Raw genomic sequence first — 23,109 nt, 5'->3', positions numbered from 1 at the left:
ACATACGATATAAGAAAGTACGGCTTTTCCTTGTACTCTCTCTCTCTCTCTCTCTCTTTAACGCCATGTTCGGGCACCCTCATCACTTCCGATCCCCTTCTGGCGGGCCACGGCAGCAACCGCCGCCACTTCAGCATCCATACCCACAGCCTCTAAACCCCAATTTCTCCCTCCAAAACCAAAACCAAAACGAAAACCCGACCAATTCATCATATATTTTTCCTCCAAACCCTGCCTTTCCATCCCATCCTGCCCTCAACCCCTACCCAGCTTTCCCAACCCAAAACCCTAATTTCACTCCCCAACAGCTCCCCAACTCATCGTTTCGGCCTCAGGCCTTACCTGAGAACCCGAGACCGAATGTCGATCCCCAACAGCTCTCGAATTCAGCTTTTCCGCCGCAGAGCTTGTCAGAGAACCCGAATGTCGGTCCTCTCCAGCGCCCCTCGAATTCAGCGTTTTGGCCAAAGGAGATGCTGGAGAGGATCGATGGCTCCGTGGAAGAGGCTCGCGCTGAACTCGTCGCGGCTGGAAGGAGCGTCTCTGCGTGGAAGGTCTTGGAGTCTGCGCTTCTGATGCTCAAGGTTGATGCTTGGAGCTCTCTGATGCTTCCAATGTACCAAGTGCCGTCTCTTCACCGCCTCATGCTCACTGAAGGCAGGGTAATGACTAATGACTAATGAGATAGCAATAATCTACGCGGTTTCTTTTTTATTTTTTCAAATTAATTGGTGTCAATACTTTGTCTGGTTGCTGAGAAATTGTGGGAACAGAGTGTAATTGATAGAGAAGATAAAAGCCCTTTAATTTGCAATTGAAAAAGATTTGGTCTGCGCGCCTCAAAATTTCCTTGCCAAGCTACATGAAACAGATTTCCGGAAGTCCACAGAAAAATTATTGCCAATTGCCCGAAATGAGAAGCAAAAATATTCTGATAAAGACGTTCCTCAGTAATATCATCATGACTGAATATATTGAAAACGAATTCTGTTAAGGAAACATACTTTCCTGTTGATTAATGACAGAGTGAGAACTTTAGTTTGAGGGAAAAAAAGGTTAGTAATGATAATTGGAGATGTCAACTGACCTAGGGGCATCAGTGGCTCTTTTGGAACAGTTGTTTGCTTTCTGGGCTTGTCGGGCTTGAATATCTTATGACTCTTCAAACCCAGGAAGTTTGCTGTCTGTATTCACCTATCCTTAGTGGTCTAGGTCCACTCTATTTATTAGCCTGCATAGCTCATCTGAGTCTGAGATTTCATTTGTAAAATAATGGAAGCAAACACTGGGAACATGCACTACTTTTCTGTTGGTTTCTCAGCAACTGAATGAAGAGTAAGATTTTGTATTTAAAATGTGCATCTTTATGTATTAAATCCTACCAATTTTTGCTCATTTTCTATTGGTATTCAGATAAATGCATATATCCATTGCTTTGTTGGGGTTCGAAAAATTACTTCATTGTATGATTTGGAACTAGCAATCTGCAAGAATGAGAATATTCAGCAGTTTGAAGAGCTGGGATTAGGCCCTTTGTTGCGGCACCCACTTGTTTTGCATTATTTCCAAGTGAGTTCTGATACAACTGAAGTGTTTAAGATAACTAGTGAGGAAATAGTATTTTTACTCATTGGATTTCAAACACATAAACGTGAAGTTACGGATGATTCTGTTGAAGAATTTTTGGATTTTATTGTTAAGAGGCGATCAGTTGTAAGCAAGGAAAAGCTCGGAATCCGAATTTGTAGCTTGGGGTATGTCTCACATTTTTCGCTTCTACTTTGTGATAAATATTCATTGTGTCTAATAATATTAACGATTTTGTATGGTGAAATATGTACAACCCCTTCTACAAAAATTATCAAAATGTTGGTGCTTTGAATGGTTAAAATTACATTTGGCATGGACTTTTGATTTGTTTTTTAAATAATTAATACACATTTTGGATAACATAAGTTTTCGGTCCTTTGAAAGTACTAGAAATTATAATTTATAATGCTCCTGATTGAAGTAAACTTTATGATCATAGGGTGCATGTTTCTTACATCCTTGAAGCCAAGAAGTTAGAACGTGCTGCTCTAAGGAAATCCAAAAAGGAATTAAGAACGTGGCGCTCTAGGAAGAAGCCACCAATTTTCTCCACATTGAAAAAGCGGCTAGATAAACATTTTTGTGCCATTTCTCAGCAAGCTGAATTGTTTTCTGTTGTGCACAAGGATTTTTGTGTTAAGCAAGATAGGTTTGTTCCTTCGAGCTCAAAGCATGGAGGTAATAGGGATTATTCACATGAAGAAGATGACAAAAATAATGATGATGCTACAGGCAGTCAGGTTAACTTTTCATCACAATCTGCTAAAATCTCTGAAAGAGCGAGTAGCTGTACTAACTTGTTAGCAATAGAAGAGAGGTGTTGGCTCAAATCGACCCCCATTTCTCCAGTTAGTGGAAGCCAAAAGCATAATGAGGGTAATGGATCTGTTATAAAAAAAAGAAAATACGGAAATCTAAGCAGCCCCATCTCTGTGCCCATAAAATTGCGTAAGAGAGACAAGGTAGATCAAGATGTTCTTCCTACAAAGAATGGCTGTGGAACAGAGGAGTTTAGTGATGTTCATATAATTGATCTTTCAATTACCAATACTCTTTTGAGGATGTTCATTACAACTTGGAAGGAAGCATGTCAGGAGCAGCCTGTGGCTAAGGTATGTTCATGCTGTTATGATATATGAATAATTGATTATCAAGATATATTTTACTGCCTGGATCAAACACTTGTCAATGGATTTCTGTCTATTTGTCTGATGAATTTGAGTTGTTTACATATTTTCATTGCCTTTTCAGAAGTTTTAATGAAGTTTCCATTGATTGAACTTCATATTGATTTACCAGTTTTTCTGAGTTCAAAATAATTGAAGGAACGCCATGCTAGAGAGTTTTCCCCATTAATGGAGCTAGAAATTCTCACATATATGTATATAATTATTTATATATATATATATATATATATATAGTGAAATGTAATTGATCTAAGTTTTTTTTCGTGTGAAGGAATTCTTTCTGTGAAAGAATTGTTGGTATTTGATGCTCATTCTCATATGATGTATGTGCATTCAAAGAAATAAGAGACACATTTCAAATAAATCTTTTTTTAATCCTTAGCTTGTTAAATTGTCTCATACTAAGAAAGTTGAGCTTGTTGGCTTATCAATTATCTCTTATGGTCTTAACTTAGTCTTAGAGCATTCTCCTTATTGTGTTCTATCATCGGGTGTGAGTATGGAGTACATTCTAATGGGTGGGATTCTCAGGTTGTGAAGGGGTTCTTTTTAAGGGCTATCCTTTTTTCCTTATATTTGTCTGAACTGGTGGTTGGGTAAAAATTCGTTTTTGGGAAGGCAGTTGGTAGGGTGACTCGTATTTCCAGTTTTTTTATCCTTGTTTATCTCGGCCTTCTTTGAACTATATTGCGGTTATCCATACCAGTCATCTCCGCACAGATACTTTGTAGAGCTTAACGTTTAGAAGGAACCTGAATATAGATGATAGGAATTCATCGAGTTTTTCTCTATCATCTAGTTTTAACAACATCTTGTTGAATCCACTCCGGTCCTAAAAAAATTGGAGTATTCTGGGGTCAGGGGTCTTTTCTTGTAAATACTTTGTATCTATGGTCGGGGAATCTTGGTGTTCTTGCCTTTTTTTAATATTATTATTATTTATAATTGTAGTAGAGTGATTGTGAAGCTGGTACCAGATTCTTGCACATAAGGAAATCAAATACTTGTGATATGCTACCCCAAAATATAAAAAACTATATACTTATCTCCCAGTTGGTGTGTCTTGTGGAAAGAAGCCTGTGAGATTGCTATTTATATTTCCTTGCTTTGTTCTTTCCTTCACCAATTTGGAGTAGATTTCAGAATGTGTTTCGCCAAGGAACTGTTATTCTCTGCTGGTCGAAGATTTTCTGGGTATTGGTGTGAATATGAAGACTACTACTTGGCATTGTGCAGTTGGGTTGTTTGGGTGGAGAGAAGAATCTTTGATGACAATTATTGCATATTAGAATTAACCTCTCTTTTGAGCATCTTTGTCTAAGAAATTTAGGGATATTCCGTTTGGTGTATTTGTCTTAATTCGGGTGAGTTTTTAGTCGTGCAACCTTATCTTCTTTAATTACAGGAGTAGCTTTTGCATGAACTTCTTATCCATCTTTCATTTTTTTCTCTTCTGTGGTAATTTCCGCTTCCTTAAAAAACAAGAAGCCTTTATCCTAAGAGCATTAGTGCTAAGTTGTTCACTTATGGTTTTGATTTGCTTAACTGTAGTGATTCTCTAGTTCATTTTAAGTAATGCTTCTGTTTCAATTTCTACAAATATAGGTTCTCAGCAAATGTCTTCTGTTGCTTGTAGGTACTTCGGAGCATGCTTCAGTCTTATAATACACATTATAAGAAGTCAAAAACAATCATGTCAATGTTTTATTCATACCCATTGATTGGACTGCTGAATGTTGCTGTAAGTTGCGGTAGATGCAATGTTATTTATTTTTTATGATATTACTGGCAATATTTAATGGTTAATCTTAAAAGTCTAGTTCATAAACTTTTTCTTATCCAAAAGTCACATAATCATTACTGCTGTCTGGTAGAATTATTCGAAACAGGTAAAGTTATAAAAAAAATTGGATTGATGATTTTGCGTACATGAAAGTCTTTATGGAGGGCTGAGAAATTAAATAAACTAATATGTGAAAGATGTGTAACGTTCGCTTTCCAAACAGTCTGGATTCCTTGGGTAAACTGCCGAAATGCCCCATGAACTTGTACCTAATTATCAATTTACCCCCTGACCTCTTTTTTTAGAAAATTAAAGACTCGAACTAAATTTTATTGCCAATTCCCCCCCTACTGTCTAAATCAACAACATGTCATCCAATAATCCGTCAAATCATTTAAAAATATATCTTTTGAAAAAATTAAAGAAAAAAAAAACAAAAATGAAAAAAAAAATCCTATGGACCCTAGCCCACACCTCCCTTTAGGTTTTTTTTACCCCAGACCATTCACCCCTTCCCATCCTAACCCGATTCCCCCATGACTAGCACCCCTCAACGAACCCAGAACCCACAGACCCACCCCCATCCCTCATCACAGACCCACCCCCATTGAACCCATTTTTTACCCCAGACCATTCACCCCTTCCCATCCTAACCCGATTCCCCCATGACTAGCACCCCTCAACGAACCCAGAACCCACAGACCCACCCCCATCCCTCATCACAGACCCACCCCCATTGAACCCATAACCCCCGCAACCACCCGTTTTCTCCCTTTCCCATTTGAGCTCCCCACCCTCCTTTGTAATCTGTATCTTTAATTACAACAAAAGGGAAAAAGATGAAGTGGTTGGGCCCCTATGTTTATCAAAATAATTTTTTAATATATATATTATTTCAACATTTAAAATGACCAATTCACCCTCATATTTAACGGCAAATTGGATGAAATGTTGAGATTTAGACGGTAGGGGGGGAATTGAGAATAAAAGGTCAGGGGGTAAATTGATAATTAGGTACAAGTTCAGCGGGCATTTCGGCAGTTTACCCGGATTCCTTTAATGTGTGGACCCCTTCATTGAAATCTTTAGCAATCATCATTTCTTTTACTTTTGGTTAATTATAAGTTGTGCATTTAGTTGGAATGTTTCTCTTTTGTCCTTCATCGAAATCCTGTGCAATTATCAACTCTATCGAGGAACTGTGGGATAGAGTTAAGTTTTGGGCATCCTTATGGGCTTCAGTGAATCCAGTCTTTAAGGACGTAGCTTATCCATCTATAATGAGAGATTTAATGGATGCGGTGAAATGACTTTCCTATCTTGATCCTATTGGAGGATCAATGGAGTCTAGACTATTGAGTTTGATTATTATGTTGTAGTTCGATTTCTGATTGTTCTGTCATGGATTTCTTATCCACTGGCATGTTTTGTACCCCTTTTTTTTGAATGTATAAGAGCACTTCCATCCATTTGCCATGGCAAAGGGCAAAGGCAAGGCAAGGGCTGTTACTATTCATGTGAATAGTGGCAGCCCTTGCAAAAGGCTTGTGGTGTTTCCACCCATTGCCATGGCAACACTATTCACATGAGATATGAGGAGAGGAATTTGTATAGAGTTTTGGTGCGGGAAGTGAAGAATATGACTAAGTATTTATTTTTAAAAAATTCTGAAAATTATAGTATTTTTTTAGATTTTTTATAATTTTTTCGTTGCTGACGTCATCGCTGATGTCAGCAAACCCAGGCAACAGCCCAGGCTGTTCTTGCCTTCGGGCCTGCCCAGGCTTGTGGAGCCCACCAGCTGCCCGGGCTGCATTTGCGCGCTGGAACCTCTGCCTGGGGCTTGGGCCCCCTCCTGCCTGGGCCACAGCGTTCTGCTGGAAGTGCTCTAAAGTTTCTCTTAAAAAAAAAAAAAAAAAAAAAATCAGCTCTGCTACTTTTGGTTAATTATAAGTTATGCATTTACTTTGAATATTTCTTATTTTTCCTACAGTTTTACGATTCCTTTCAAAATTTGACCAATAATATATATGTATGCATGTATGTACGTATGCATTGTTTGTAGTATTTCAGTTATTTGTATGTATGTATGTTTGCAATTATCAGTTATTTGTCCTAGAACCGAAATTGTTACTATAATTTGATGCCGTTGTGTAAGACAGTTTCCAAGAGTTTTGCCCAGAATTTTTTAGATTGACTTTTAATTTGTTGGATCATTTTCGCCGCCGTCTGTAATTATAATTTATCAAAACAGGAAGTGGTGACTCTTGTTGCATAGCCTCATAAAAGTAGAGTGCTCCTTACAATCTTGTTTATCAACTTGCATAGAAACATTAATGCTGCTTTGCTGTCTCTTATTGACTTTCTCTTACTCAGCTTGTCAAGCAATGCGTCTTGTTGGCCTGTGGATCCAGTTGAAGGCAATGTTTTGATACCAGGATATTATTTAGTCTCTTAGTTTGCCGTAAAGAACGGGGTTTTTTTGTTAGTAATAAATAATTAATAAAAAGAAACAAACGATTCGACCCGAGCATGGAAAGTGTACAAGAGAGAACTGAATGTAGTGAAGAATGGTCTTTTAAAATTCGATGTTGTGCTTCTAGAGGACAATTATAGGTTCCGGTTTATCAGGTTTCACAATTTCTATTTTTGTATGTTATTTCTAACAAATTTTTTTGCTTCTTTGGCATTGTTTAACAAGTAACATAAGAACTTAAATGTGGTGTTCTGCTGTTTGTTGCAGGTCTCATCTATCAAATTTGGAATGTGGGATAGCATGTACGATACAATCCAATCCTTTGGCCAACACGGGTTAACTAACACTTGTACTGATAAGTGTTCTGAATATTTGAGCACAGATGTAGAACCAAATATTAAGGATGCACTACGAGTCAGTACAGAACACAATACTGAGCATACACTGAGTGAGTAATGTTGCGTTTTTATTTTTTTGAAAAGGAAACAAATTTTATTGCAATAGACAATCAAATATAGAGTAATGTTACTTTTTGAAGTCATGTTTTCATTACTAGCGGTTAGGCTGTGGTGCAGTATTGCCCGTTTTGTATTGTTTTGTAATTTTTGGAACTGTTGGTTTATATTTCTCTTTCTTTTTCTTTTATCAGAACTGAATTAAAAATAAAGCTAAAAAACCTATAGATGAAGAACATGTAGACAATGAAATATTGAACCAGAGAGTAGCTGAGTATGCAAAAAGGATTGGCTGTTTTGAAAGGTCAATTGGATATTGTGCATATGATGTGTTCATTGTGATATCAATATTTATAGCCACTTAGTGTTTGTAATCAAATAGCAGTGCTTAATCTAAGTGCATCTTTTTCTTTTTCAAATTTTTACAATTTTCATTTATGTTAGGACAACTAGCGTGGCTGCATGAGCAAGTCAAAAGAAATGCTGTGCAGCAGAAAAAGTTTTCTGCTAAATTTTCCATAGGAGATTAACACAAAAAGGGATAGGAAGCAGTGAGATCAAAGATGGAACAAATCATTTGATTTCTAGGCCAAGTGACCCAAGACAACTCTGTATTCTGATTGTATCTACTTTGCAAACACATTAAAAACTTATAACAAAGATCCATACGATACTTATACACTAGTGATTAAGATGATGTTATGGCAGCCTGCATGGAGCAGGATCAACAGTATTATCCACGTCATGAGAGAGTCCGTAGTAGGCGGAAGGTCCTCCAAATAAGTCAGAAGAACAACATACACAAAGGGTTATCCAGAGGACCCCCTTCTGAATCAAAAGTTTGCTTTCTGTGTGGTCAAGCCGGACACATCCGTAAGGACTGCTCTCAACTCCAACAGGCTGTATCATCTTTGGCTCCACAGAATCCCCAGAAATTGGTTCAGTACCCTGCTCAGTCCTACACATCTGTTCAACTACTTCCAGTTGAGCCCCAGCCACAACAGAGCACGAACAGAGCACCAGTGCCCCAAAAAAGTAGATGTGGACCTGTAGGTAGGGGTCAAGTCTTCAGAGTCACCGGAGGAGAAGCGATGGAAGAGAGAGTCAATGCTGTGATCAATGGTAAGGTTCTCTTGTTTAATCCAGAAGTTAGGGTTCCAATAGATACTGATGTGCCACATGGTTTTATTTATGCCTTGTTTTGCAAGAATATTGTGATTAATACCGGAGATTCTGGAGCCACCATTGCATAATCTGCAAAGTGTCTTTGGTGTACCAGTCCTGTCAACTAGTTGTTGAGGGACAATGGCAGCCAATCATTTTTCTAGAAATGATACTCTTTGATCTCATTGGCCATGGGTTGGTTATCTAACTACAAAGTTGAGCCCTACTTAGCCTTTGGTTTGAAAAAGAGTGGTGTCAATTCTATGTTCACCTTTGAATTTGATTACCAAGGTGAAATAATTATAGATCTGTTTACATGCAATAACAGAGAAATTCTACCAACGTGGGAATTGTCAGGCCCATGGTTTGCTCCCATGTGGTCTGAGGTTTGAAACCCCCAAAGGTACCTACCTAGATATTTGCTAGTGTTTCCTGCCTCCCAAAGCCCCGCCCAGGGGGCTGGGGGGTCCCAGTTTCAAGCTGTGTCCGCAAAGCGGATTGGTGGATTTCTGGGTATCAAAAAAGAGAAAAACAGAGAAATTCTAAGTGAATCGGTATGTTTTTCCCATTTCCAATACAATTAGTCAACTAAAGTATATAATGAGCCAGCATATATAAATTAAAAAATCATTATTGAGTAAAGATAGTCGTCGTGTGTGACTAGCCAGCCCTCACTGCCATGACTGCATATATAGTCCGTCAGTAGCAAGTTCGCTGTGTAAAATGATCCAATTAGTTTGACACCCTTTCGGCCTTTCACATGTTCATCCTCTCATGAAACTGGTGTGGCTTATTGTATTTTGTGGTTAGACTTCACAGGTGTTTCAGTTGAAGACATAATCAGGAAAGTTGCGACGTTTTTTGAGAGTGATCGTGGAATGCCCATCAATGGTAAAACAATTCAGGAGAAGATGTTTATCTTCTTCAGAAAGCTTTGCAATTGTGAGCTTTGGTTGGTGGAAGAATTTTGTGTCAAGGAATTTAGATGCCTTGGTTTTGGGGAATTTCTAATGTTCTTAGAAAAATATGCCTGTCTACTGCCACATGAGCTGTGCAAGTTCTTGACTGGTGACGGAAATGGGAAGTCCCCTTTGGAGGTTTGCATGCTTCAGGATCATTTGGTTGTTTTAGTATCTCAAGCTTTAAATAGTTTGTGGGAGGATGAAAAGATTACCAAACTGAATATTCCTTTACTGCTTAGGAAGCAGTTCCCATCGATTGGTTTCCAAACCATTGAAAATGGTTCGGTAGAAGATTTTCTAAGTTTAGTGGGGAAGCATAAAAACACTGCAATTTCCAAACGTGTTCTTTTTTCAATGACATTATGCGGAACTAGTTACGGTATGGAGTCTCCAGAACACTGTAAGAATGACACCTTTAGGAGCACTTTGGTGAATGCTAACATTGGCCAGACAGCGGAAACCCATGAATCTGTTACATCCAAAGATGCAATTAAAATCCTACTCAGGGGACCAATGATGTCTGATTTAAACTTATGGACACATTGGGACCTCTTGTTTGCTCCTTATCTTGGTACTCTTGTACCATGGTTATTGAAGGAAGTCAACACGGATGAATTGTTGTGTTTGGTGACCAAAGATGGAAGAGTAATTCGGTTAGACCATTCATCTACTGTAGATGCATTCTTGGAAGCCATGCTTCAAGGCTCCTCTTTCCAAACAGCAGTGAAAATGCTATCTCTGTTTGCACTGTTTGGGGGAGAAAAGCATGTGCCTGTGTCCCTTCTGAAACTTCATGTACAGCATGCATTTGAAGTCATTTTGAAGAATTATGTAGACAATATGGAAATACATGGCAATAAGAATTTTCTAAGTCAAGGAGAAGCATTGTGTGGACAGCAAATGATTGGTGAAGGTTCTACTAGTAAATTTTGTAATGAATTACACAGAGATGTAACCCGGATGAATACTGGTGAACCTGTTTTATCAAGATTTATCATTGATTGTCTTGGCTATCTACCTGCAGAATTTCGTAGTTTTGCTGCTGATGTATTGCTTTCAGGGATGCGATCTATTTTCAAACATGCTGCTTCAGCCATTTTGAGTGAGTGCAACCAGACAGATCAGCGTCTCATGATTCATGAAGTTGGCTTATCTCTTGGTATAGTGGAGTGGATTCATGATTACAATGAATTTTGTTCCTATGACACTACTGATTTGTTCATGTCTGGGGCTTCATGCTTCAATGCTGTTAGATATGAAACCGAGTCAGGTTCAAAGTATATGCAGGATGTGTCTGATAAGCTTGCCGCTTCTGAAGGGAGTATTGGTGCATCTGTTGGGGCAGATGAGCAGAAAGGTGAATGTGCTGAACCCTGTATAAAGATTAGTGGTGCAGAAGCTTCTGAAGCTAGAATTGGCAGTGGCTCAAAGCATTCTACAGAACTTAATGAACTTGAAGATGCAGTCCTCGTAGTTGAGTCAATCAGGAGAGATGAATTTGGCCTAGATTCAAGCCTATCAAATGTTGGAAGTAGCATCCTAAAGAAGCAGCATGCCCGCTTAGGGAGAGCTCTGCATTGCCTTTCAGAGGAATTGTATTCTCAGGATTCTCATTTTCTTCTTGAGCTGGTGAGGCTACGTTCTTTGTTTCTTTCATTGTGCTTCGTGTAATTATCTACTCCACTATAAAATAAACCGTATGGAAAGTATGCTGTTGTTGTCACTGGGGGATCTAGGAATTATCCTTCCTAGGGGCAAGAACTTGTAAACTCTGGCCTAGCAACAACCTGTAAAGTTTGGCCTAATGTAGCTCAAGTCTCAACCATTTCTTTGCCCCTTTGCCCCGCCTTAGCCTTCTTTGAGGCAATTTATCAAACAGTTTGCCCCCATTCAACAGAAAATACCATGAAAACTTGACACCTTCATGGGTGTAAAACAAGACTGAGTGGGGCCTAGTGCCTTCACTGGCTCCTTACTAGATCCGTCAGTGGTTGTTGTCCCCTCTGTCTTTCTTCTTTTATGTGTGTGCTGTTGTCCTATGCATTTGCCATGCAATATTTGCAAGTTTTCATCGGTGCTGATCCTGAATTCCCAGGTGAAATTTTATTTACTTTTTCTTTGGTTTTTTAACAATTGGCTACATTTGTAGATGCATGCATGTATATCCATATATATATATATATATGCTCTTAGATTGCCTGTAAAACCCTTAAAAAAATATATCTGTCTGTGTGTCTATTTGCTTGGGTATGTATGGATACAGCTTCGTAACAGGGTAGTCTATGATATATCATGGTACATTTTTAATGACTCCTTGGAGTACTTACTAAAAGGTTTGAGCTTTGAACTTTGTACTTTGTTTTGAATATTAAGTGGACTCCTCTGTCTGATCAGTTATCACGTCTTACTATCTTGTCAACCGATGTTCCAGGTGAGTAATTTGTCGCATGCCGATCTGAAAACATAGATTTTAATTCTTACCCAGAAAGTCATACACATACACATGCATAACCAAATCCCCACACCACATACACATTTTTTAAAGCCTCCCCAAATGGAAGGGTTTTTCTTGGATTGTGGCCCATGGGAAGGCTTATACGTGTGATGATTCAAAGAAGACCCAATTCCTGCTTCTCCCCTCATTGGTGCATTCTTTGCAAGAGATGTTCAAAATTGGTGGTTCATCTCTTCTTGCATTGCTGGGTGAACTTGAATTTGTGGCTGCGTCTGTTTAGGGAATTCAGAATTAGCTGGGTTGTTTCCAGGGACTGTTACTCCTCCTTGTCTGAGAAGCATAATCTTGAAGGAAATGGGAAGAAAGCCAAGGTTTTATGGGATTGTATTGTATTGGCAATCATCTGGGTGGTTTGGTTGGAACGAAATAGATTGATTTTTGAGGACCGTACTTGTCGCGAAATGGAGAAGCTATGGGAGAAAGTTGGATCATGTTCCTCACTATGGGCTTCGACTTCTACAGACTTTATAGATATGTCCTTTAGGAGCATTTGGCTGGATTGGAATGCAGCCATCCGCTAGCTTTCCAGTCAAAGTTTGTTTTAAGTTTTGTTCTTTTGTTAGAAGTTTTTTGTTTTGCTTGGTCTAACTGCTTTTTCGCTGTTTAGACTTCTTTTGTGGCCATCTTCGCCACCTTGTGCTGTTTTTTTATTGTCATAATTGCAATAAAATTCTGTTTCCTTTTTTAAATTAAAAAAAAAACACTAATCTAGCAGAAGTCTTTTGATTTTGATCATCCATGAGATAATCTCCAGTTTCTTGATTGGGGTGGGCTGCAGCTCAGGTGAGCCCTGGCTATGGTCTGTCCTTGCACCTGGCGCATATGCTTGGAACTTTGACATTTGGATTTCTTACTGTAGAATATTAGTTATGCCTTACATACGATCTTTACTTTATTACTGATGTGGTGTTACATATAATGGACTGACAAACCAATATCTGCAAGACCACTGTTATTTGAGTTTGAAATCTGTTTATCCTTCGCGAATCTTTTTATCTGCAGCATTTTCTCATCAGCAATTTATTGTTGATACAATAAACTACCATTTTAATTTTCTTCAAATCTTGATATGATTCTACAATAAGAGTCTGGAGTTGGAAATAATCCTCTTATAAGTTTGTCATGTTTTAAATGCATCTAATTATTCTTTATTGCTTCAGGTGCAAAATGCTGATGATAATATTTACCCAACAAATGTGGAACCAACTCTAACATTCATTCTTCAAGAGTCAGGTATTGTTGTTTTAAACAATGAACGGGGCTTTTCTGCCCAGAACATTAGGGCACTCTGTGATGTTGGAAATTCAACCAAGAAAGGATCTAAAGCTGGATATATAGGGCAGAAGGGCATTGGTTTCAAATCAGTATTTCGGGTAGGTTGTGAAAAATACTGTAGTTATCATTCTGTCTGTCTGTCTGTCTGTCTTTCTCTCTCTCTCTCTCTCTCTCTCTCTCTCTCTCTCTCTCTCTCAATGTCGTTCCACCATCCCTACCCAGAAAATTTTCATTCAACATACGTTTTATTGATAATAAGGTTTCATTAATATGTGATTGTCTTTCTGCAGGTTACAGATGCTCCAGAAATTCATTCCAATGGGTTTCATATCAAGTTTGATATAAGTGAGGGTCAGATTGGTTTAATTTTGCCCACAGTTGTACCTCCTCGCAGTATTCACTTGTTTAGTAGCCTGGCATCTAGTGACAATGATAAAGCAGATTGGAACTGCTGGAACACTTGCATTGTTCTTCCTTTCAGATCTAATTTATCGGATAGAACTGTCATGAAAAGCGTAATTAATATGTTTTCAGATCTTCATCCTTCTTTACTACTCTTTCTCCACCGCCTCCAGTGTATTAAGTTTAGAAACTTGCTTGATGATGCACTTACGGTCATGAGAAAGGATATTGTGGGAGATGGTATCGTTAAGATTTCACATGGGAAAGAGAAAATGACATGGTTTGTAGTATCTCAGAAATTGCAAGCAGATTTTATTCGTGGTGATGTACAAACAACAGAAATATCAATAGCATTTACATTGAAGGAATCAGATAATGGTGATTATTGTCCTGATATTGCCCCACAGCCTGTTTTTGCATTTCTTCCTCTTAGAACATATGGGCTGAAGTTTATTCTTCAGGGTGATTTTGTTCTTCCATCATCTAGAGAAGAAGTTGATGGAGATAGTCCCTGGAACCAGTGGCTATTGTCCGAATTTCCTGGTTTGTTTGTTAATGCAGAGAGATCTTTTTGTGCTCTTCCGTGCTTTAAAGAGAATCCCGGGAGAGCTGTGACAGCTTATATGTCCTTTGTTCCGCTTGTCGGGGATGTGCATGGTTTCTTTTCTTCTCTTCCGCGATTGATTATTTCAAAATTACGTATGTCGAATTGCTTACTCCTGGAAGGAGGAAATAACGAGTGGGTTCCTCCGTGCAGGGTCCTAAGAGGTTGGAATAAACAGGCTCGTTTGCTTCTCCCTGATGCCTTACTGCATGAGCATCTTGGCCTTGGGTTCTTGGATAAAAATATAGTTGTGCCGGATCCACTTGCAAGAGTTCTAGGTATTGTGGACTACGGACCCAAAGTTTTGCTTCAAATTGTGGACTCTTTATGTCATACACAAAATGGCCTCAAATCAATGGGACTGAGTTGGCTGGCCTCTTGGCTAAGTTCACTTTATGCAATGTCATTCAATTCTTCTGTGGAAGCTTCATTTGACTCAGGAGTAGAAATGGAATTCATAGAAAACCTTCGAAAAATTCCATTTATTCCTCTTTCGGACGGTACATATGTTGCAGTGGATGAAGGCCCAATTTGGTTACATTTTGATGCCTTAAAGACTGGGTTTGAGGGTCAGCATGGACTTGAGTCTTTTCCAGATTTGTATGCTAACCTTCAGATTGTAAGTCCTAGCTTCCTTTTTGCATCATGTGCTGACGTGTCATACATGAATGTGACGACAGTTGAAAAAGTAACAAGTATGCTTCGTAGAATTGGTGTCCAACAGTTGTCCGCACATGAAATTATCAAGGTGCATATCTTGCCGGCTATATCTGATGGCAGGATTACAGATAGGGATGAGAATTTGATGACTGATTATATTTGTTTTGTAATGGTTCACCTGCAGTCGAGCTGCTATAATTGTCGAGTTGAAAAGGAATACATAATCTCAGAACTACGAAATAAAGCTTATATACTAACAAATAATGGCTTTAAACGACCTGCTGAAGCAACAATTCATTTCAGTGCAGCATTTGGAAATCCTGTGGACATAAATAATTTAATTAATGGGGTGGATATGGTTTGGCATGAGGTTGACATCTCCTATTTGAAGCATCCCACCACTAGATCACTCCCAAATGGACGGATGAAGTGGAGGGAGTTTTTCCAGAAAATTGGCATCACAGATTTTGTGAAAGTAGTTCAAGTTGAGAAAGGAATTAATAGTTTATCTGATTCTTTTTTGAAGAAGTTGATTTGGGACAAGGACAGCATTTCCCTTGGACTGAATGCCACAGATTGGGAGTCACCTGAATTAGTCCAACTATTATCCCTATTGTCCAGACAGAACAACAAAAAAGGTTGTGAATATCTCCTAGAGGTTCTTGATACATTATGGGATGATTGCTATAGCGATAAAACGACCGGTTACTGCACTTCTAAATCTGTAGCAGATAGACAGCCCTTCAGATCTTCATTTATAAGCTGCATCTGTGATGTGCAATGGGTGGTATCAACAATGGATGATGAACTTCACTACCCCAAGGATTTATATCACAACTGTGATCCAGTGCGCTCGATTCTGGGTACATCTGCTCCATTTTCTGTTCCAAAGGTTAGTTGGAGATGGAATGCTCAAAATTATCTTTTCTTTCATGATTAAAAAAAATTATACATAGGTTATTTAATATAGTGCATATGGAAATGTCTGAATTTAAGTCCCAACCTGAAAGTAATTGGTAATGAGTGAAGAACCCGGGATTTTATATGCTGTGATGCAATGCTTTGAAATTAGAATGCCTGATGTAGGACTTAATATCCTCAACATTAGGTCATGTACTTGTCCTCGACAAGGGTTTAGGGTTTAGGGTAACATGCTGCAGCAATACAACCGACCGAACAAATATAAAGAAAAACCAATCAAACCAACCAAACTGGACTGGTTCTGGCGGTTTGGTTTGGTTTTTAAGCTTAAAAAATAAAGGAAATTGGCAAGAAAACCGGCTGAACCAGTTTCAGGCCTGTTTGATTACTCCAGAACTGGCGGAAAATCAAACCAGACCGCCAGTTAAATTTTTTTTACATGTCATATTACACGTGGCTCTGTTCGGTGGTCAGTTTGGGCCCAAAACCGAGCCGGCCTGAACCATGCCCAGATCTAGATATTACTGTTTGATTGTGTGTTGTTATGATGTGATGATAATTTACGTTTCAGTTGTCCATTATTCATCTGACCATTATGCATCATAGTTTCAGCTATATGAAAATCTCAAATCTCGTTTTCGGCATATCTAGTTAAATTTTTTTTACATGTCATATTACATGTGGCTCTGTTCGGTGGTCAGTTTGGGCCCAAAACCGAGCTGGCCTGAACCATGCCCAGATCTGGATATTACTGTTTGATTGTGTGTTGTTATGATGTGATGATAATTTACGTTTCAGTTGTCCATTATTCATCTGACCATTATGCATCATAGTTTCAGCTATCTGAAAATCTCAAATCTCGTTTTCGGCATATCTACATTTTTCCTTTTGAAACAGGTGAGAAGTGGAAAGTTCGCAAGTGATATTGGGTTTAAGACGAGAGTTTCTCTTGGTGATGTTTTTGAGATTTTGAAACTATGGAGATGTGAGAACCCATTCAGAGCAAGGTATTTCTTTTCTTTTTTCTTCCTCATTTTTCTGGAAGCGAGATCATTTGGTTTTTAATATTGGATGTCTCTATGTTTATGGGATTCACCAATATCATCAATACAACTGGATCAAAATAAATATGAAGTGCTTAAACCAAAAGCAGTTGTTCTATAGTATCATTTGGTTGCTCATAGACACAAATTCTCTTTCATATCAATGTATTTTGTTTTATTACAGAATAGTTAAGGTTTTTACAGCTCTGTGTAGACATGCATTATGTTTTCATAGACTTACTAAACAGAGGTCACTGATGTCAGCCACATGTCACTGGGTTAATGTTAAAGTGCAATTCGAAGCCATGCGGGTGGCTAATAAAGCGGATGATGTGTGTGGTCTCTTGATGAAGTTTTGCCATCTTGACAAAGGATGTATTCAATTTCAAAGAGACTTGTTTTATGAGTGTCTAAGATCCCCTTTGTTATGTTTTATTTTGGCATATTTACTTAATAGCATCTAGCTGGCTGTCCTTGAGCATGCCTTTGGTCGTTTGGGAAACTTATCTCAACTTTGCTTTAACTTTAGCATTTCAAAACAGAAAGCAGTTTTAGCGAGTGAAGTTAAATGGTAGATTGAACAATTTATCCTTATAAGTTATAATAGATGAAAACTTTGTTTGGGTTCATGTTGGGGTGTATTATCTATCTTATTGCCTTCTTCTTTTCTCTACGAAGTCATTGTATTCTCTCAATGTAGTTTCTAAAACCTTTGTCAGAAGGGATAAGGTGTCTTTTGCTTAATAAATAAAATCAGAATTAGTACGCATTCTGTTTCAAGCGTAGTCTTGCGAACCTCTATGTTGAATGTAGACTTGTGAAATTTTATGCTATTTGATACTGTTTCAATATCTGCTCCTGATCATATGAAATTCTCATGTGGGTACGGATCCATTCCTATTTTATTTGTTTAATTTTGCATGGTTGTGCACATTTTAAATCACACTTATCTTCTGTCCCAGCCTAGCCCAAATGTTCAAAATTTACTCATTAATCTGGAATGAAATGGCTCCTTCGAATCAGAAAATTACCGATGAGTTCCATCCTGGACCTTTCATATTTGTTCCATATGAATCTAACTTCAGTCATGAGGATGTGGTGTCTGGTATATTTTTGTCCCCTGAAGAAGTATATTGGGATGATTCCACTTCCTTCATTAACCATATCAAGGGGATCCGTCCTCAATACAGCTCAACAGGTATTAATCATATTCCCTTAAATAAGATGCTGCGTAATTTCTACCCAGGCCTTCACGACTTCTTTGTTGGTGGGTGTGGAGTACATGAGATCCCACCTCTCCGTAGCTACCTTCGGATTCTGCTAGATTTATCAAATATTGCTTTGCCTTCACAAGCAGCTAATGCCGTAAGTAATTAAGTTTAGAGATATATTATAAGTAGCGCAAGCTGCACAGTGATCTAATTGTTTCTTCCTTGTCACAGGTTTTTCGAGTATTCCTGAAATGGACTGATGGACTGAAGTCAGGATTGAGTGCTGAGGATATTGTTTACTTGAAAGATTCTCTTACAAATATTGAATGTACGGTGCTTCCTACTGTTCAAGATAAGTGGGTTTCTCTACATCCTTCCTTCGGTCTTGTGTTTTGGTGTGATGATATTGAGTTAAAAAAGCAGTTTATGCATTTGGATGGAGTTGATTTTCTATACTTCGGTGAACTAAGTAATGCTGATGTAGAGATGCTATTTAGAAAAGTTTCCATTCTCCTGAAAGCTTTAGGGATTCCTGCACTTTCAGAGGTAAGATATCTTTGGTAATATCAGCAGCATGCTTTGAAGTGAAAATGAACTTGAACAGGTTATAGTATTCTTTACATTTTCCCATGCATTGTTACTATGAGATTCTGCATTGTAAAGATCGGGTGTTACAAGATTTAGGATGCCGTATATTGTGAATCAATAAAATGAATGTGGAAAATAAATAATTATAAAACTGTACAACTGAGAAGAAATGTAATTCTCATCTTTCCACCTTGTGCATTTATATGCAGGCTGTAACTCGTGAGGCAATATTTTATGGTCTGGCAGATTGTAGCACAAAAGCTGCATTGATGGATTGGGCTCTTCCATATGCACAGCGCTACTTACAAAGTGTACACCCTGATAAATATACACAACTCAAGCAGTCTGGATTTGATATCTTAAATCGTTTGCAAGTAGTTGTTGTTGAAAAGCTGTTTTATCAGAATGTTATAAAGAGTTCTGGCAGGAAATCCAATAAGAGGCTAAGATGTAGCTGTCTTCTGCAGGTATTCTCTTTTATCTTTCATTGAGTGTGCATGTGTGTATTTCCTAATGCGTATATGCTTATACCAAATGCAAACTGACTTACAAGTTGGTTGGGATTACTATATTTACCAATGTTTTCAAAGGCGAGGCCTCTTGTGTTTTGCAAGGTGAGCCGTAAACGTAAGTGTTCAGGTGTATGCCCTTTGGACCTGAGCTAATTAAAATTGAAATTTTACTAATTTAAACATTAACAATTATATAGTTAAAACTAACCACTGGAATGAATCATTTAATATGAAGGCTGGGAGCTTAAGAAACATTAACAATCATTTAGCTGCAACATAAAATTTCCAAGTTATTGCTATCAAGTATCAAGAACAGAGGTTGGGAGCTCTAACTTATAACAAAGAACACTGAACAGAAGCAGGGAGACATGGAGAATAGAGAAGAAGAGATGGCCTTGAGTTGGAGAAGGAGATGTTGAAGGTGGTGTCAGAGAATTGGGAGGTGTAACAAACAGAGAAAAAGAGGAGACATTTTGGTGTTTGTTAATTTTGTTCTGGATTCTATTTGTGGAGGATAGCAGAAGTTGTTGTACACGGTTTTTCTTGAAAGACAAACAATTTGGGCTGTTGGTGAAAGTTGAAACGGCGCTAGTTGTCTTAAGGTACTAATAATAATTTGGTCACAATCAGGGCTCAAGCTTTAGCTGCGGTGTTCTCATTTCTGGGAAACTGCTCAACGGAGCCATGGGTCAGGAGATTCTTGACCACCTTGTTAGGATTTTGGCTCGTCAAATATGTCCTAGTTGGTTTAGGATTGCTTTAGGAAAATTAGAGGTATTCTTGTCCTAGAGGGATTAGGAAAGAATTTCAGTTTTCCTTATTCAATTCAGGTTTGGATTTCTAGAAGCCTATTTGGTTTTGGATAAGTGTAATTTCCTAATCCACTTAGGAATAGGAATTCAATCAGCCTTGGGACATGTAAGCCAACTCTATATCTATAAATAGGGTGTGGCAAGGCTTATTTTGAGAGAGAGAGGGAAAAACAGCCAGAGACAGCCAAGAGTTTTGAGATTAGTTCTAGGGTTTGCAAAAGTTCTGTAATCTCTATTATTAATCAAAGGAGCGGTGATTTCTCTACCTAGAGAAATCACAACTGGACGTAGGCAAAAGTTCTACCGAACTAGTATAATTCTTGTGTGTCTAAGTTTTCTAATATTTGCTAGTTTAGTCTATTGCCGTTGGTTACATTAAAGAACAAGATCCAGCAGCAGGTTATTTAACACACCTCACCTCAACTCATTCCTCAAGGCACGCCTAAGCCTCACCTTTCAAAACACTGATATTTACAATGTTAACAAATTAGCATTTGAAATCGTATCATGTATGGTTACAAACATGTCGTACTTCTCTGGCCAGAAAACAAATAGTAAATAAAAACTGTCTTCCAAGAATACAGACTAATCTCCTTTTTAATCAAATTCTCTTTCTAATAAAATGTTGTTTATTATTGTTTTGGAACATCGGAAGATTTTTCACCAAGCCGTTATGATACTTGCATGATGTGGACATAGAAACCTCTCTCTTTCATAACCTTGTATATTTTCGTCCTATTAATACAGGGTAGCAATTTGTATACAACCCAAGAACTGGATTCACACGCGTTATTTGTGGAGCTTTCTCGTTTATTTTTTGACGGAAATCCAGAATTACACTTGGCAAATTTCCTTCATATGATCACAACAATGGCTGAATCAGGTTCAACTGAGGAGCAGACAGAATTTTTTATCTTAAACAGCCAAAAGGTACCGAAGCTTTCTGGTGAAGAATCTGTTTGGTCCCTGTCATCTGTGAGTTCATTGACAGACAATTATAAGTCACTCCCAAAAAGTTTTACTTTGACCGAAGTAAATGAGAAAAACAGTTCGAAATCCAAAAGGAAAGTAATTAACTGGCCACCTATTGATTGGAAAACTGCACCAGGTTTTGGTTATACTGATGCAAATCTTTCCAAGACACAGGCACCAGTTGCACATTCTGTTTCAGTTGACATTAATTGGACCATTGAAGATGATTCAGCAATGACATCTGCAGCTTTAGTTTTGCCAGGCTCCAATTATCTGCAAGAACATTCTGGTTATGCTTGCAATGAGACTGGAAATGGAATGCATACTGAATTTGATCCTATTAATATGGGTTTTGTTTCTGACTCTCCTGATTTGGGTTTATCTCCTAATTTTAGCAAGAGAGACCAGCCTAGATATGGTACATCCAGTGGAAGAGATGCAATGCTAACTGGGAGACTGGGTGAGCTTGTTGCTTTCAAATACTTGATTTCAAAAGCTGGAAAGTCAGTTGTGAAGTGGGTTAATGAATGCAATGAAACTGGGCTTCCCTATGACATAGTTGTAGGGGAGAAGGAAGATAGTACAGAGTTCATTGAAGTTAAAGCAACCCAGTCTCCTAGAAAGGACTGGTTCCGCATATCAATGAGAGAGTGGCAATTTGCAGTAGATAAAGGTGAAGCCTTCAGCATTTTGCATGTCATTTTATTGGGTAATAATGCTGCAAAGGTCTCAGTATACAAGAATCCTGTACAATTGTGCATGCTGGGGAAGCTGAAGTTGCATCTTATGATGCCTAAGCAACAGAACGAATTATTCCTTTTGTCCTGAAAGGTACTTGATAGGCTTCTCGTTGGTTTGAGACTTCTGTTGGCTTTCATCTGCATCCAAAGTTTACCAGGTCCAGGTTTGACTAGCATGCCAAGATACAAGAACACAAGAACATAGTGATATCTGCTTTGGTGTAATTGAGCCAATAAAAACACTATAGTCAAATTGCAGCTATGCTTTGATAGGACTGCAGGTTGAGTTGCTGCTTTTAACCCTATCGATAGGCCAGTCGGGTTGATTTGCTGGAATTTAACATAACTACGATAAGGAGATCCTCAATGTACAGACCCTCTGCAGGTTTCTTTATGGTTCGTCGAAGAATCAAGTCACCATATATGTATAATAGATAAATTATGAGTGGTATATGTATATACGTAGTTTGAAAAAGAACCACCTCTCCATTTCTTACCATAGGCGTCAGCCGTAGCACAAAACAAGTCGTTGCAGACAAAGTGTACATGTAACCTGCCATTATAAAGTATAATAAAGTTCAGAATCTCAATAATGTTTATCTATCCTTCCAGCTTTGAGATAATTTATTTTCGGCTATTAGATAGAAAACAATAAATTAAAAGGGAATGAAAATGGCATCTAGTACTATTACAACGTTGAGTAGATTATATTCAGTAGTCTGCATAAATTTTTTATACTACATATAATATAATTTATACTAAAGATTTCATTTCAATTGGAATTTGGCTATTCACCATCTTAGAGCATTTCCAGCAATGCAGCCAGGGGAGGGCTTTTGGGGGGTTGGGCCATAAAGCTGTTTCCAGCAACAAACTATTGCCCGGGCTGATGGTGGGACCCAGCAAACAGGCCAGCCTAAGGGCAAGGCTGGCCCAAGGGCAAAACATGACATCAGCAGCTTCTTCCACGTGTCGCACTCTAGGCTCTCCGATCAGATTTTTTTCCTCCAATCCAACGGCAGCCAATTTTTGTGCAATAAAAAAATGAAAAAAAATTGAATTTTTTTTAAAAAAAATACTATATATATTTTTATATAAATACCAACCAATACCCTTCATTTTTAACATCAAATCCTCATACATTTTATTCTTCTTTCTACTATTATTCAAGTTTTGAAATGCATTTTAAATTTGAAATTTGAAATTTATCTGAAATTTGATTTTTGAAATTTATCTT

At 38.1% G+C, this 23,109-nt stretch overlaps 1 protein-coding gene across 3 annotated transcripts; it reads left to right on the top strand.

Annotated features, from left to right (window-relative positions):
* Window positions 1-11: 11 nt before the first annotated feature.
* LOC110771035 (protein NO VEIN-like) lies at window positions 12-22,475 on the top strand. 3 transcript variants are annotated; one of them, XM_021975275.2, is made up of 14 exons: window positions 12-662; window positions 1,414-1,754; window positions 2,030-2,702; window positions 4,414-4,518; window positions 7,304-7,484; window positions 8,200-8,613; window positions 9,475-11,246; window positions 13,293-13,505; window positions 13,698-15,965; window positions 16,892-17,001; window positions 18,000-18,402; window positions 18,480-18,794; window positions 19,046-19,303; window positions 20,908-22,475. In XM_021975275.2, the coding sequence occupies exons 1-14, from the start codon at window positions 66-68 to the stop codon at window positions 21,958-21,960; spliced, it is 8,703 nt and encodes a 2,900-aa protein (XP_021830967.2). In that variant the 5' UTR covers window positions 12-65; the 3' UTR covers window positions 21,961-22,475. The 3 variants fall into 3 exon arrangements, with proteins under 3 accessions (XP_021830967.2, XP_021830966.2, XP_088107748.1); XM_021975274.2 differs by having other exon boundaries at window positions 9,466-11,246; XM_088251622.1 differs by lacking the exon at window positions 4,414-4,518 and having other exon boundaries at window positions 9,466-11,246.
* Window positions 22,476-23,109: the final 634 nt, after the last annotated feature.

The sequence above is a fragment of the Prunus avium genome, chromosome 1, assembly GCF_965620075.1.
Source record: "Prunus avium chromosome 1, drPruAviu1.hap1.1, whole genome shotgun sequence".
NCBI classification, from domain to species: domain Eukaryota; kingdom Viridiplantae; phylum Streptophyta; class Magnoliopsida; order Rosales; family Rosaceae; genus Prunus; species Prunus avium.
This window is presented reverse-complemented; position numbering and strand designations above follow the sequence as displayed.

Excerpts from the sequence above, each read along its gene's own strand:
- LOC110771035 (XM_021975274.2), top strand. The coding sequence starts at position 66 with ATGTTCGGGCACCCTCATCACTTCCGATCCCCTTCTGGCGGGCCACGG. Across the intron at positions 8,614-9,465 it reads AGTCAATGCTGTGATCAATG|ACTTCACAGGTGTTTCAGTT; the intron begins GTAAGGTTCTCT and ends TTTTGTGGTTAG. Across the intron at positions 11,247-13,292 it reads CTCATTTTCTTCTTGAGCTG|GTGCAAAATGCTGATGATAA; the intron begins GTGAGGCTACGT and ends TTATTGCTTCAG.